The 17,350-nt window shown below is 44.3% G+C and overlaps 1 protein-coding gene across 3 annotated transcripts in view; it reads left to right on the plus strand.

The window, feature by feature from the left end:
• TECR (trans-2,3-enoyl-CoA reductase) overlaps window positions 1-17,350 on the plus strand; it is a 62,200-nt gene that overhangs the window by 15,751 nt on the left and 29,099 nt on the right. The window contains exons 2-3 of one of the 3 annotated variants that reach the window (XM_077470104.1): window positions 4,896-4,946; window positions 12,537-12,588. In XM_077470104.1, coding sequence (XP_077326230.1) covers window positions 4,896-4,946; window positions 12,537-12,588 — 103 coding nt within the window. Of the gene's footprint in view, window positions 1-4,107; window positions 4,947-12,536; window positions 12,589-17,350 lie in introns of those variants that run through there. The other 2 variants (XM_077470102.1, XM_077470103.1) reach the window with 2 other exon arrangements.

The raw sequence follows: 17,350 nt of genomic DNA on the forward strand, positions 1-17,350 counted from the left end.
AAAGGAAACTGTATAATCTATGAGCTGCTTTAGGCACCATACATAGTTACATAGTAGGTGAGGTTGAAAAAGAGACACGTCCATCAAGTCCAACCTGTGTGTGATTATATGTCAGTATTACATTGTATATCCCTGTATGTTGCGGTCATTCAGGTGCTTATCTAATAGTTTCTTGAAACTATTGATGCCCCCACTGAGACCCCCGCCTGTGGAAGGGAATTCCACATCCTTGCTGCTCTTACAGTAAAGAATCCTCTATGTAGTTTAAGGTTAAACCTCTTTTCTTCTAATTTTTAATGAGTGGCCACGTGTCTTGTTAAACTCCCTTTTGCAAAAACGTTTTATCCCTATTGTGGGGTCACCAGTATGGTATTTGTATATTGAAATCATATCCCTTCTCCAGAGAGAATAAGTTCAGTGTTCACAACCTTTCCTCATAACTAATATCCTCCAGACCCTTTATTAGCTTTGTTGCCCTTCTTTGTACTCGCTCCATTTCCAGTACTCCTTCGTGAGGACCGGTGCCCAGAACTGGACAGTATACTCTAGGTGCGTACATACATGTTACAATCTGAATGCACAATCCTCTTTAGAGCTGCCAATAGCTATGTAGTGCAAGGACCTGCCTGTCTGGATATGGATGGATTGGGTAGATAACATTGGTCTTCATATTGCATAGTTTTGGTAAATCTAAAGTTGATTGTACTAAGATTTCATGGCCAGATTGTACTGTGTATGGTGACCATGGGACTGGAGTTTTGTTAAAGGGTAATTTCACCCTAAAGCAAGGGTCACAAACTGGTGACCCTCCAGCTGTTGCAGAACTACAATTCCCATGAGACATTGCAAGGCTGATAGTTACAAGCAGGACTCCCATGGGCAGAGGCATGATGGGACTTGTAGTTCCACAACAGCTGGAAGGCTGCCAGTTTGAGACCCCTGCCCTAAAGTGATCTTCCAGGTCTAGCACAGTCCGATGGGCAGTCAGCCAATCGCTTCTTATTTCTCTGATGAAATCGGCTCTAGTTCCTAGCTCTGATCTGCATTCCCACACGTCCCGCTCACAGCACAGGTGTTCCCATTCCTCCTGTTGCATTCCCCATAATCAAAATAAATTAAAATTCCATGAGGGAGAGCCGAGACGGCTCATAATGTCTCTGGCAGATGGACAGGCTAGGGAATTCAAGTGCGGAGATGTCACCATCAGCTGTTCAGAGCCACCAGACATGAAATCTCAGTTTTGGGTGGAATGACCCTTGAATACAGCATAGAGAAATGGCCATTAAGCTGTCCTGTTGGAAAGGAATGTGCGGGTATAAAGTATCAGTGTAGTGGGCACTGTGTCGGGTACTCACTGTGCTGGTGGTCCTCGCTCTGCGGTTGGATGTTACCTCCTGCTGTTCGGTGTGTAGCTGAGTATGTGGAAGTGCTGTAAACGCCTTTGTGACATTATGCTTGTGTAAAGCATCCTCCAGCTACTGTCCTGATGGACGCAGAGCACTTCTGATGCCTCTTCTGTGCTCACAGGGGATATATAGAAGTCTCCTTTCCAGAGAGGATTAGGCATGTGGTGGGTGGAGACTATACACAAGCCACTCCCTCTTCTGTGCAGAGCATCCCTGTGGCACACTTGGCTGAGCCGCTCTCTGCTGTGTTTGAAGATCTCCCCAGATCAACACCATCCCTGAGAATGTAGAAGACGTTCCCCAGCTGTTCTGGTCACCATCCACTTCAATGTTACTGTGTCCACAGGAATAAACTTGGGGCCCATTTACACTGCAATGCACTCAAACGCAGGTGTCCAACGTCTCCAAAATAAATGGTGTCTGTTCCCATTTTGAAATATTACTTTTCTGGATTTTATTTCATTTTTTTAAACATTTTTAGTGCATTGGGAGGTCCATATAGACGCCAATTGCATCGCATTATGATGTGCTGGCAACATCTAATAACAAGCCCTGGTCAATGACTGTTAACCCTATCCACTCTAAATTTAAAAATGCATTGAAAATCTGTGCCTAACACTACCTTAAGGCTGGATTCACACCTACGCATTTTTAGTGCTTTTTGCATTTTGCAGATTTGCACTACAGAACGTGTTCCATAGGAAACCATGTTAAATGGACTGTAGTGCAAATATGCAGAAAGCACTAAAAATGCATAGGTGTGACTCCAGCCTAACACCCCTATGCACATGTATAAAGCTGACATTATTATTATATGGCGCCAACAGTTTGCGCAGAGCTTTACAACATGAGGGCAGACAGTACAACTACAATACAATTCAATACAGGAGGAATCATATGAGCGAATGTTGGTGGAACGCATTACCTATTGGCTTCTAATATATTCGGAAAGCTTCGGAACCAAGATCCATACAACTCTGTTCTAGGTTTTAATGCTCCCTTCTTGATACTATTTTATTTTTTTACATGATCCATGTCTCATTTTTAGAACATAGTTTGCTGGTTCACACTGATGATGTGCAGGAAACCGCTTATGATACGGACAGGAATCGCACTGCATTCCTGTTCAAATCCCATGCGATTCTTTGCCGTGTTATTTGAGCCCATTCGTTTTGGTTGGCTCAAATCGCACCGCACCCGCACAATTTAATGGCCAGTATGACATTTTAATACACTAGTGCAGGGGTGTCTAACTCGGTTTAATCGTGCAGGCGTATCAAAATTAAGGGCCAGTTGTGTTTGTAAGATTAGATGTCCAGAGCAATCCACCCCCCCCCCCCCCTTACATCAGAGGTCAAAAGTCCCCCACTTTCAGAAGTCAAGAGTCCCCCACCTTCACTTATTTTACAGTGCACCCCCCTTACCTTGTGCTGCTGCTGGGAAGCAGAAAGTGGGACCAGAGGATGGCTGGAGTCGGCTGCCAGAGTATGCTGAGACCAGGGAAGGTGGAGATGAGGGGGTGCTGCGGCTGCACAAAGAGGCACAAGATCTGTAGGGGAAGTTCTGTCCTCCTCTTTGCTGTTGACTGCTGAGACAAGGGGGTGCCGCAGCTGCAGGAGAGGTGCGAGGGCTGCATGAAATAGTCTGGCAGTCCGGATTCAGCATGCGGGCCTTGTGTGACGCGTGCACTAGTGGATGTGCTGTAGCATGGTACCTCATTGTACCTCCCTGCTTAGTCCCTGAGTACCCCTGTGGGCTTGTTTAGGCTTTGTGCGCTTGGTTTATTACCAGGGCTCAGCGTGGGGATCTTTCTGGTTCCCAATTCCCTTTTTTGTTAGGCAGCCAATCCTTACTGGTCTCGGCTTTAGCATGACTGGTGATGCTCAAGTTGGAGGGTGCATTTAGCCAAGGGCATAGCAAGAAAGGGTACAAAACATTGATAGACCAGGGGAATGTGGCACTTGTCTGCCGGCTCCTACATCCTGTTGAGGATGGGTGCTCGAGGGGTCACCAGTTTGATTCAAACTGGTAAAGGTAGAAGGCGAGGTCTTCTTTTCCACAAGCACTCTAGCTTGGCACACTAACATGAAAAAGGAACCCTCACTATTCAGTATTATTACTAGAGCCTCATCTCCTTCAGCTGTCGGGGGGCATATCTCGTAGTGAGGTACAGCCACTATGCTCTGTGGGGTGCTAATCCACTATGGGATTTGCCATGGTATCCCGTTTAGTCTGGTTATCCCCTGCCAAGTAATGCACAGTGGTGGATGGGTAGCTAGATGAATCAGAGACCAGCAGGTCTGTAGCTGTATCTGGCAAGAAGGGGCATATAACTGTTGTAGTGCTGTGTCTCATTCTACTTACTGTCACCAGTGGGGTAAGTCTTCATTGTCTTATGTCTGTCTTTTTCATAAGTGTCTTATTTTGGGCTGTTCAAGTGTCTGCTTTCTCTTTTTCCCTCCCTCCCTCTCGCTGGGGTCTCATTTCTGTTTCGTGTGGGGGAACGGCCTAAATTTAGTGTCCTGGGACTGAGCCCAGATATTTGCTGAGATCAATGAATACCAGGAGTCAACCATAGAGGTGTAGAGAGACATCTTTACAAGGAAGGGGGGGGGGGGGCAAGGGTGCAGGAGGGTATTGAGTAGCCGGAGGACATCAGGCAGCGAAGTGGGAGAAGATAGGTGAAGCGTAGATAAGGAGACATCCAGAGCACAGAGACGGAGATCAGGGATGCCGTGTGCACTTCTGGTTTGTTTGGTGGTCTTGCGGTGCAGGTATCTGGCTGGCATCGGTGTCACTGTGTGGGGTCTTGCCGGCTAGGTGTCTCATGGGAAGTGTAGAAACTGACAGATGTGAAATAGCCTAGGGAGTGATAAATATAGAGATCTGCTTCATATTACATCTGGAGAGCCAGGATAGAGCGAGACTTCCCAGGGGGAGAGGATTGGAGACACTTGGAGGGAGAGAAGAGACGGAACATGAACTTGGGATTGACTGCTCTGAAGAGTTAGAGAGTTGAAGACGGAGAAGAGACTGCAAGTGAGAAAGGGAGGGACTGGATGTAAGAGACTGACGTATCCACCAAGGCCAGGACAGAGGGATGTCTTTCATTACTACACCTGTTGCAAAGACGGCTTCCTGGGAGAGACATCTGTGTTGAGAGAGAAAGCATGAGACTGCTGAGATAGCAGAAAGGTTTGCTGAGGTTGTAATCTCTGAATACAGGACGATCGTGCGAAACAGAGGAAGGATAGGGGATCGTACGTAGGAAAGCAAAAGCAGGAGTGAGAACTTGTTAATAAGGATTGGGTCATCTGAAGAGAGCAGTGTTTGACTTTTTCAGACAGCTTGTTAATAATGGATATAAACTCTGTCGTTTCGGAAATGAGCCGTCCCAAGGGACAAAATGGCAGCCCAGCGAAAACTAAAAGTACTTCTAAATCTTCAAAGAAAAAAACTCCTACTAAACGTGCTACTGTTTATTTTGAGGTGGAGATCTTGGATGCCAAGACGCGGGAGAAGCTCTGCTTCCTGGACAAGGTAAGAGGCCATGGAGTGATTGAGAGTTTTCACAAGTAAGAATGTGCTGGAATGGAACTTGGATGGAGAGAAGACGGCAGGTGGGGATGGGAAATGTTTGAGGGAATGAAGCATGTCTGATGCCACAAGGGTTGAGAAGGTTAGGGGTTGGGTTGAGGGCGCTGTATGGGATGGGTACAGAGGGTGGGTTGGGGGAGGGGGGGGCAGGTTTAAATATGCTGAGATGGGCTGGTGGTTTGGGTTTAGGTGTGTTGAGTGGATGGTAAATAATTACATTAAAGCATGCTATGAGAGCATGGGTTGTGGAGTGGTAAGGTCAGGGACTGGATTAGACATTCCCTTAGAGTACAGAGTGCATTGTTGTAGGAAGGGATGCTAAATAGGGAAGTATGTAACAAAACAAAAGAATTGGTTTTGAAATGCAGTCCATGGACTTTATGGGCACACAACATTCATTTGTTAAAAAATATCAATATTTATTAATTTTCTGCCATACTTCCCTATTTACAATAATGAGTAGGCAACGAGACCACTGGGAGAGGTACTATGGGTACTCGTTGGTTTAGGACATACAAGTGCCATGTCCTATTGCTATGAAACAGAAGAATTTATTTAGGACCGCAGTCCATACACTTTAGAGGTACACAACATTCATTTATTAAAAAAATATATTTTTTTATGCACATTTAAAATCATAAAATCAATTAAAACCCAAAAAGTACAGTGGCATATTACAGCTATGTGTCGATAAGGATGGTAGCCCCTATTCAGCTATACAGGAATATTCACACAAAAACAATCCTAAATCCTGCAGAACATGGCTCAAAATGTCAAGTCCTGAGCTACTAGCTAGGCCTTAATAGTTACTCGCCACCAGTTGACCCGCCTCAAATTCTTCCCCTTAACATGCCCTCATAAATTGTCTCATGAAATTACACTGTTAAATGTTTTATGCAGAATTAAGTTACAAAAATAAATATTAACAACCACTTTATCAATGCAGCCTCACGAGTGCCCATCGATGCAGCTCTACCAGTGCCAGGCCAGTGTCACGTCACATTCAGCTACCCATCACATTTTGCTACCCACTGGAGTGTGCATGTGCGATGCCGCCATATGCGTTCCAACACAGGGCCCCTCATGGGCTCGCTTTGTTCGCCACACTTTGGGCATAATTATAATCTAGCTCTATGTCCACTTGGATGGTGGGGATTGAACCTGGACTCAGGGGTGGGATGCATATGGCGGCGCCGCGCATGCGCAGTCTAGCGGGTAGCCAAATGTGATGGGTCGCTATATGTGACGAAACACCGCATAGTAGCCTATTATGTGTCACTTACCTGACACAGGAGCCAGCGATGTCACCGCTGTCCCCTCTTTCATGAAGCGTCCATCTTCCTTCCGGGTATCGTGGCTCCGGCGCTGTGATTGGCCGGAGCCGCGATGAAGTCACTCCGGCGCATGTGCGTGGGAGCCGCCACTAACTGCATGAAGTGGATTAAGGGGATGTTATGCTTTATTGCACCACCACCTGCGCTGCCACATTTGGAACTTTTTTTGGGGGTGAGCGGGTACGGTCAGATCGCTCCAGCAGTATTTCGGAGTTTTCCGGTGTTCTGTCGGATGGTGCCTGGGATGTACTGCGCATGCACCATACGGAACAGCACACCAGCTGATTTTACAAAAGAAAAAAACTGTTGCTGTAACTGCTCATAATATGTTAGCAGGAATTTGACTTGAATTTGTTATTAAATGTAAGTACTTTTGCAACCTGAGGGTGGGTTCTTTTGAATTTGAAATCGTGCGAGTTCTGCTGAATTTGAATTTCAAACCTGCATTGCAGTGCGAGTTTAGGGGCGATTTTAAAGACATCTGTGCGGGTTTATGCACAGATGTCTATCGAAATCGACCTCAAAGTCGCCAAAAGTAGTGTAGGAACTACCTTTGGAAATTGGTGCAGCGGCGCAAAGTCGGCATCATACTGATTCGGACGGTCCCATTGCCGGCAATAGGCTCTGAATGTCAAATCGGCCCGATGTGAACGGGGGCTCAATCTAACGCCCCCCTTCTCCTAGACTGACAATGCTGCTATCCATAGGTACCCTTGTGCTCCTTCATCCCAGAGTATAGACACTCTAATAAAGAGTTGTGTTACTGGCCAGATCGCCAGGCTGAATTCGCATTGCACCAGTCTGTGCAATGCGAATTCAGCCAAACAGTTGTATGGCTGAACTGTCATTGGATTTGCATCAAAAAAGTGCAGGAACCTTTTTTTTCTCCCACACTGGAATCGGATCGTATAGCTCTTCACACCCCTGCGATCTGATTTCCTGTTCCGAATTCACAGTTCGCACTTTGATCTGCGAACCAATCTGGGGGTGTCATTAACTTTGTATTGACACCAGCAGCGCTTTGCAGAGGGCAGTGTGAACTTTCTGCAAGGAAAATGCGATGCTGGGACCGGCACTGGAATCGTGCCGGTTCCCGCATCGCAATAGTGTGAACCTGGACTGATACTGCTTAAAGCGGAGTTCTATCCAAGGCTTCACTGCTGGGCTACCTTACCGGCAATAGCAGTGGCAGCCGCACTCGACAGCATTGGCTGGGGTGCGGACATCGCTGGACTCCAGGACAGGCCAGGTAGACCCCCCCCCGCCCCCGCCGGGAGAACACAATAGCTCTGCAGGAGTGATTCCCCTGTCAACACACTGTATTGATGGGGGAATAGACTGCTTGTATTCCAGGCATTTTTTGCCCCTGGGTGCATACTTGCACCTATACCTTCCTCCTGCATGAAAACGGCAGAATTGCATGCATTAGGGCTAAACGCCCAGTGTATATGAGGCCTAATGCTGTTGTATCTAATGCAACTTTTTCTTCCCTTGCTGCAAAGGGACAAAGACAAACAGGCGATCACATTGTCCTGAGCAATTTATAGTATCTGATTAGTAAATAATCATCATCATAAAAATAAACAATCAAATGCCCCTTTTGCAAGAATCACTCTGTTAAAAAGCCCCCCCCCCCCCAAAACCCCCCAATAATGAAGGGATTCAAGTCTAAAATTATTAAAAAACAGAACTCCAGTTGTTAATATTTGGTCTTGGCTCCATGTTTATGTGGAGAAGAGCTTGTTGTAGGCTCAGAGTAGCGTGTTTTAGGAGATAAATTACAGGATGACAGGTATAGGCTGTAGGATATACATTACAGGCATGTGTTTCACGGGTATCCATTTTAGCTTGTTGTACACTGTATGGGGAGTCAGCATGCCAGTTGTTCTAAACAGATTTGTGCCCAACGAGGTTCAAAAATTGTTGGCTAAGCACAGACCAAACGAGACACTATTTACTAGCAGCTTGTACCATTGACAAATAAATATAAATGTGCATATTTCCAGATCATGACAGGTACACTTCATAAAATTAATTTGGATTAAAGTGGCTGTGGCTTCTTTATATATATATATATATATATATATATATATATATATATATATATATATATATATATATATATATATATATATATATATATATATATATATATATATATATATATATATATATATATATATATATATATATATATATATATAATTTTTTTTTTTTTTTTTTTACACCAGTGCCCACATTTATACTGTGGCCCCTGTTGTGTGCTGTAAATGGAGTGGTACCAATACCATAATTTTTTCCAGTATATCAAAATGTAACAGTGTGCCATTTTCATCTGCCTTTATTCACTGCAGTGAGATGTGAACTCGTAGGACTCAAGGTCTTGTATTTGCACTGGAACGGCGTTGGGCAAGGAGCCCAGTGCAACCTAACACATATGGTGGAAAGGGTTAGGTCACCTTTACAAAATACTACCTAATGCTGGTAAGGGGTAATGGTACTGGCAGGCATTAGATTAAATTCAATTTCTACCAAGAAGGCAAACACGTCTAAGGGAAAGGAGCTGAAAGTAAGAGATAAGTCCTAGAAAGATTACGTTTTTAAGGATTTATCTCTTACGCTCTAAAACGTTAAGTGGTTGTAAACCCCTAAATATACCCAGTGAAGTGACTGCCCTCAGGTGATACACAGAGCTGAAACAAAGCCTCCTACATACATTGTATCTGTCTATCTGCAGTGTTCTCTTCTCTACATTCATTTCAAAATGCTGGGTTTATAAAGCTTGCCTTAGGTGCATACAGCTGAAATTACACTCTGCAGAGCTCAGTGAGGAGAGCTCTGAGAGCTGATTGGAGGGAAGGCACACACCCCCTTCACATGGCATCCAGGAACAGAGATCAGGCTGTCAATCAACTGGAGGTCTCTCACCTGACACCAGATTTCTCTTGGTGTCAGGAAAACTTGTTAGAAGTGATTCATGCTGATAGCAAAGGAAGGAAGTTGCAGAAATTACATTTAGTGCTCTTAATTGAGGCAAGTACACACTATGGAGGCTTTTAGTCCATTATAATAATTCATTATCAGACTATAGCCACTGTAATTCACCCCAAATCGCATATTACTTACTGTTTAAAGAAACTTTAAAAAAATTGTTTCCAGGGGTTAGGCAGCGCCATCGTAAGTATTGTTTCTGAGTCCACAGTGGAGTGCATTTCCACCCTTACATTGAGCACTTCCTGTACTGTTAACCAAGCCTCCTTCTCAATCCAACGTTTTTATGGCAACCCTGCTTCCCTGTTCATAGCTTACTTGTTTATTTCATAGTATTTACTTGTGCCTTGTCTAATGGCCATTACTGCAGTCTTATCAGCTGAAGCTGATAAGTCTGACAAAGGGAAACCAGTTTAGACTGTATGTGAGGTCACATGGTGTGTAGGAGGAAGCTCTGAGTGATTAGCAGAGTTCAGTGTTGTGCTGTAGAAAGTCCTGATAACAGATAGATGAGACATAGAGAGTGTGCCTTAAATCAGGGGAGATCTGGGCATGCTCAGTGACCTCATTCTACAGAACAACAAGGATTACAACAATACTAAGCAAGTAAGGAGATATCTACAAGCAGTGTTCATTAGGGTTTTTTGTGCTGATTTACATGGGACAAAGTTGTGGGGGAGGGTTTACAACCACTTTAAAGGGTTGCTTCACCTTTCACCAAAGACATCCAATCAGCGGAAGTTCCATTTTTGGGTGGGACTCCGCTTTAAGGTTTAGTTCACCTTTTACCAAAAAAATGCCTATTTAGATAAAGGGCGCCTGTGGATTAAAAAAAAAACTGTGCAGCTCTCTGACTAAAGGTAAATTTTTTCGCTATAGGTGTAGGCCACCATTAGCATACCTTCCAAAGCCTGATTAGAATAGAATGCTGCTAAGTAAGGCCAATTATTACTGATCACCACCACCATGACACCAGTGAGCTTTCTCTGATTTAAACCTCCCCACACTTGCTTTCTCCCCCCTGATGCAGAGGCTCTGAGCTCCAGAGTCTGAGAGCTCCTGTGATGGTGGAGGTGAACAGTAATAGCCGAGCCTTGCCTGGCAACATTCTTGGAGTGTTCAGGTCAGGCTTCATGAGGTATGTAAATGGCCTACATCTACAGTTCTTTGAAAAAGTATTCATACCCCTTGAAATGTTCTACATTTTGTCATGTTACAACCAAAAATGTAAATATTTATGAGATAGACCAATACAAAGTGGCACAAATAAATATGTCAAAAGTGTGGCGTGCATTTGTATTCAGCCCCCTTTATGCTGATGCCCCTAACTAAAATCTAGTGGAACCAATTGCCTTTAGAAGTAAATGGACTCCACATGTGTGTAATTTAATCTCGGCATAAATACAGCTGTTCTGTGATGCCCTCAGAGGTTTGTTAGAGAAACTTGGTGAACAAACGGCATCGTGAAGGCCAAGAAACACACCAGACAGGTCAGAGATAACGTTGTGGAGAAGTTTAAGGGCTCCTTCACACAGACGTGTCCATGTACGGAGCCCGCTCTGCTCAGCGGGGGGATAACTCTATCAATCCCCACTGAGCAGACAGATGACAGGTCTGTCTCTGCACACTGTGCAGGGACAGACCTGTCAGAGCGCCACTCTCCAATATGCGGGATCGGATGACGACGGACCGTAGAGTCTGTCATCACCTGATCAGCAGACGGATCGAAAAGTTGGTTTTTCCTCCGTCACACTTTTTCGGATGGGAGCAGGTCGGATGTCAGTGGACATGTCACCGCTGACATCCGCTGCTCCATAGAGGTCTATGGAGCGTCCGTTCAGGTCCGCCTAAACTGACGGGCGGACCTGAATGGATCATCCGTGTGAAAGAGGCCTTAAGCAGATTTAGCGTATAAAAAAAAAAATATCCCAAGCTTTGAACATCTCACAGAGCACTGTTCACTCCATCATCCAAAAATGGAAAGAGTATGGCACAACTGCAAACCTATCAAGACATGGTCGTCCACCTAAACTGACAGGCCGGGCAAGGAGAGTATTCATCAGAGGAGCTGCCAAGACGCCCATGGTAACTCTGGAGGAGCTGCAGAGATCCACAGCTCAGGTGGGAGAATCTGTCCACAAGACAACTATTAGTTGTGCACCCCATAAATCTGGCCTTTATGAAAGATGAAAGCCATTGTTGAAAGAAAGCCATAAGAAGTTCTATTTGCAGTTTGCAAGAAGCCATGTGGTGGAAGAAGGTGCTCTGGTCAGATGAGACCAAACTGGAACTTTGTGACCATGTGTTAGAATGGCCCAGTTGAAGTCCAGTCCTAGATCCAATTGAAAATCTGTGGCAAGACTTGAAAATTGCTGTTCACAGACGCTCTCCATCCAATCTGGCAGAGCTTGAACCATTTTGCAAAGAAGAATGAACAAAAATGTCCCTCTCTAGATGTGCAAAGCTGGTAGAGACACCCCCAAAGAGACTTGCAGCTGTAATTGCAGTGAAAGGGGGTTCTACAAAGTATTGACTCGGGGGCGCTGAATACAAATGTACACCACACTTTTCACATATTTTATTTGTAAAAAAAACTTTTGAAATCCATTTATCATTTTCCTTCCACTTCACAATTATGTGCCACTTTGTGTTGGTCTATCACATAAAATCCCAATAAAATACATTTACATTTTTGGTTGCAACATGTCAAAATGTTAGTCAGAGCTGCAGTTTGTTTATAGGCGCCCCTTATCTGCATAGGCAATTATTTGGCAAAGTTGAACTAACTCTTTAGACAGTAAAAAAAAAAAAAGCCAAGCCACCATCTTTCCCATTGCCCACGTTGCAGAACTCTACTGTCGTTAACCACTTGAGGAGTCAGAGCATAAGAGATATGTTCTTAAAAATTTTAACAATTTTTCTCGGACATATCTTACTTCCAGCTCCTCTCCCTTAGACAAGAGATGTGTTTTGCCTTCTCAGCTGAAAACGACTCCTATCTATTGCCTGTCAGTACCTAGATACTACTAGTACTTTGCTTCAATAGCCACCTTCTTGTCCTACACAGCCCCAGTTATTGGGTGCAAAATAATCTTGCCTCACCTTAAACTTACAAAACTATATGTGGATTTTACTATATACACATATTTACACGTTTTCTATAGTATATCATTGACTAATGCTGCTCTTTGTTTGCCATGTTTTGCAGGTGGAGCCCAATGCTACCGTTGCAGACATAAAGTGCTTGTTCACCAAATCTCGTAGGTATTTAGGATGGGTACTGCTAATCCTTGCATATCAAGGCCCCCGTGGTGACCTGTAAAAAAACAAAACAACAAAAAAAACTGCTCTAATTAAAAGCTGTTAATGGTACTCAAATGATAACATGGAGACTTCTCCGTTACAGCTCACCACCTGTTTGCTTAATCAGATATAAAGCTGGATTAACCCTGGAACCCGACCTGGCAGCAATACATTGTAAACTGGGCTGTTGTTACATTGCTTGCCAGTGTGGGTCATATCTCATTAAAGCCTTCTCTGTCACCCTGTGTTTTGTACGCATTCAACTTTACTGGAGGGTGAATAAGAGAATGGGAGAGTTCCTTTTGGCAGCAATGATGCCCAGGGCTCTGTCTATTCATTAGGTCTAGAATTAAGACGGGCGGACAGCAGGGCTATTTGCGCAGGAGACTGGCAGAATACCCTATTATTTGGATTCACCATACAGATATACTACATCCCTAATTACCCCCGACCAAGTTTTGGTTCCCTGATATTGGCCCAAGTGGATATTCCTGTGTTCATATAGGTTTCTCTTGGGGTGTCCATATCATCCACTTTGTTATGATCTACGTTTACCTGCAACTGTGTATCTCTAGTCTAGAGCCCTAATCTCTGCACACCCCTGCTGTCCCTGGCAGGCCTCTGCCTTGGGTTGGCTTTGGTGCCCCTGTACCCGCCCCCAGGCATTGTTAATGAGCACCCTCTGATCCGCTACATTGATTGCTGCCCTGCTACTAGCATTGTGGGTCCTGAGGAAGCCTTGAACTGGCGAAACGTTGGCCTGACTACCTGAAATATACAGACTCCTATATGTACAGCTGTATCGTGCTGTATAAATGATTTATCTATCATTTCTGGTAGCTACAGTGGGGCATATATTCTGATTTTGTCAACATCTGGATCTTGTGGAGGCAGTTTTAGGCCTATATTTTATCTTTGTATTCTAGTACTTTTTGAAAAAAAATATATATTTTATAGAATTTATCTGTGTGGCCTATAAAGTCCGATCCATATAGGCGGTGCGTGAATATTTTCAGCCCTTAATCTCCTATTTTAAAGCGGAGTTCCACCCACAAAATTTACTTTACATTAACCACTTCAGCTCCGGACCAATAAATACCTTAAGGACCAGAGGTCTTTTTGCAATTTCGCACTGCGCTGCTTTAACTGGTAATTGCGCGGTCATGCAATATTGCACCCAAACGAAATTTGCGTCCTTTTCTTCCCACAAATGGAGCTTTCTTTTGATGGTATTTGATTGCCTCTGCGATTTTTTTTTTTTTTTTTTTTTTTTGCGATATAAATGGAAAAAGAGCGAAAATTTTGAAAAAAAAAGATATTTTCTTCTTTTTGTTATAAGAAAAATCGAATAAACTAAATTTTAGTCATACATTGAGGGCAAAATTTATTCAGCCACATGTCTTTAGTAAAAAAAATGTCAATAAGCGTATATTTTTTGGTTTGCGCAAAAGTTATAGCGTCTACAAACTAGAGTACATTTTCTGGAATTTACACAGCTTTTAATTTATGACTGCCGATCTCATTTCTTGAGGTGCTAAAATGGCAGGGCAGTACAAATCCCCCCCAAATGACCCCATTTTGGAAAGTAGACACCCCAAGGAAATTGCTGATGGGTATGTTGAGCCCATTGAATATTTATTTTTTTTGTCCTAAGGGATTGAATAATGACAAAAAAAATAAAAATTTTTTTTTACAAAAAGTTGTCACTAAATGATATATTGCTCACACATGCCATGGTTATATGTGGAATTGCACCCCAAAATATATTCCGCTACTTCTCCCGAGTATGGGGATACCACATGTGTGGGACTTTTTGGGAGTCTAGTCGCGCACGGCACCCCGAAAACCAATCACCACCTTCAGGATTTCTAAGGGTGCAAATTTTTGATTTAACGCCTCACTACCTATCACAGTTTCGAAGGCCATAAAATGCCAAAATAGCACAAAACCCCCCCAAATGACCCCATTTTGGAAAGTAGACACCCCAAGCTATTTACTGAGAGGCATGTTGAGTCCATGGAATATTTTATATTTTGCCACAAGTTGCGGGAATATTACAAACTTTTTTTTTTTTGCACCAAGTTGTCACTAAATGATATATTGCTCACACATGCTATGGGCATATGTGAAATGACACCCCAAAATACATTCTGCTGCTTCTCCTGAGTATGGGGATACCACATGTGTGGGACTTTTTGGGAGTCTAGTCGCGCACGGCACCCCGAAAACCAATCACCACCTTCAGGATTTCTAAGGGTGCAAATTTTTGATTTAACTCCTCACTACCTATCACAGTTTCGAAGTCCATAAAATGCCAAAATAGCACAAAACCCCCCCAAATGACCCCATTTTGGAAAGTAGACACCCCAAGCTATTTACTGAGAGGCATGTTGAGTCCATGGAATATTTTATATTTTGCCAAAAGTTGCGGGAATATTACAAACTTTTTTTTTTTTTGCACAAAGTTGTCACTAAATGATATATTGCTCACACATGCTATGGGCAGAAGTCAAATTACACCCCAAAATAAATTCTGCTACTTCTCCCGAGTACGGGGATACCACATGTGGGGGACTTTTTGGGAGCCTAGCCACGTACGGGACCCCGAAAACCAAGCACTGCCTTCCGGATTTGAATATAAAATGCTACCAAAAAACCTGTTAGCGATGGCAGGGATCAGGCCTGACTCTGCAATCGCTGCAGTTATGTGTTTAGTGTTTTGTAAGTGACAGTGATCGATCGATACTGCACTTGGGTGGGCTGGGCAGAGGGGCAAAACGCAGGTGCCAGCAGGTATTTGGGCTGATCCCGCTAACAATGCGTTTTTTTGGAACCCTAAACTGCTGGGGACGCTAGTATAGATCTGATCAGATCAGATATTGATCTGTTCAGATTCTATACCACTACGGGAGGTGTATGCTTTGTGTGTGGGTGTTAGCGGTACTGGCACTAACCTAGCGCTGCCTGGGGCGACGCAGACCCTGACCCTAAAACCTAATTGATATCACCCGCCGGGTGATCAGGGGGTTAAACCTTTATTGGGTAATAAATGGTGGGTGCCCTGATGCTATAAAAAACAAACTAACCAGAGTCACCCGTAACACTTATACGGTGATCAGTGGTGAAAGGGTTAACTAGGAGAAATCAGGGGGTTCAAATTTTTATTAGATAGTATATGGGGGTCCCTGGCGCTATATAAAAACCTGACGGGGAACCTAAATAACTAACTGGCTAACCAGCGTCACCAGTGACACTTATACTGTGATCGCTGGTGAAAGGGGGTGAAAGGGTTAACTAGCAGCAATCGGGGTTAAAACCATTATTGGGTAGTATATAGGGGTACCTAGCGCTATAAAAACCTGGCGGTGAACCTAAAAAAATAACTAGCTACCTAGCGACACTGATGCAGCGTTCAGAAAAATTATCGCTTAGTGACACTGGCAAAAGGGGGTGAAAGGGTTAACTAGCGGAAATCAGGGGGTTAAAACCATTATTGGGTAGTATATCGGGGTACCTAGCGCTATAAAAACCTGGCGGTGAACCTAAAAAAATAACTAGCTACCTAGCGACTGTAGCGACACTAATGCAGCGATCAGAAAAACGATCGCTTAGTGACACTGGCAAAAGGGGGTGAAAGGGTTAACTAGCGGCAATCAGGGGGTTAAAACCATTATTGGGTAGTATATCGGGGTACCTAGCGATATAAAAACCTGGCGGTGAACCTAAAAAAATAACTAGCTACCTAGCGACACATGCAGCGATCAGAAAAATGATCGCTTAGTGACACTGGCAAAAGGGGGTGAAAGGGTTAACTCTAGGGGCAATCAGGGGGTTAAATCTTTATTGGGGGGTGATGGGGGGCTACCCTGGACCTAACACTAACTGTCCTGACAGTTTTTACTGTCACAACTGACACTGAATGCATTGATCAGTAAAGAAATGATCAATGCAATCAGTGACACTGTGACTGGAGGGGGGGCGGGGGGCGATCGGGGGGGGGTTTGTGTGCCTGTGTGTACCTACATGTCAGTGTAGTGTTGGTGCACACTTACTTTCTGTCTTCTCCTCGTAGTCCGGTCAAAAAGACCGCCCCGAGGAGAATGACATCACTTCCTCCTTCCTGTGTAAACAATACACAGGGGAGGAAGCTTCTCATTGGCCAGGAGCGATCCAGAGGGGGTGGCCGAAAACCAACGGCCATCCCCTCATCACGGAGCGCTCCTGGACCGAATCGGACCGCCGTAACCAGCGGGAGGGGGTCCGATCGGACCCCCCACCCGCTGGAAGGCAATCACCTAGATGTACGTGATTGTGCCTGCCTGTGCCATTGTGCTGACGTACATTGGCAATACGGCGGTCCTTAAGTGGTTAATTAACTGGAAAAAACATAAGAGAAAACATTCTTTTTTTTTTTTTATTTTTTTTTTTTATTACATACTTGTTAAGGGCTGTTGCTATAGGGCAGTGATGGCGAACCTTGGCACCCCAGATGTTTTGGCACTACATTTCCCATGATGCTCTGGCACTCTGCAGTATATTTGAGCATCATGGCAAATGTAGTTCCAAAACGTCTGGGGTGCCAAGGTTCGCCATCACTACTATAGGGTCTCTTGCAATCTGCCCCCTTCCTCGCCAGGGCGCCTCACGTCACTTCCCTCGGCGCCTGTATTCGCTAGTGCTCCTGGGAGATGTGTGTCATCATTTCCCAGAAGTCACTGG

Source organism: Lithobates pipiens, unplaced genomic scaffold (assembly GCF_037356315.1).
Source record: "Lithobates pipiens isolate NorthernLeopardFrog02 unplaced genomic scaffold, aLitPip1_a1.2 Scaffold_8, whole genome shotgun sequence".
In the NCBI taxonomy this organism is placed as follows: domain Eukaryota; kingdom Metazoa; phylum Chordata; class Amphibia; order Anura; family Ranidae; genus Lithobates; species Lithobates pipiens.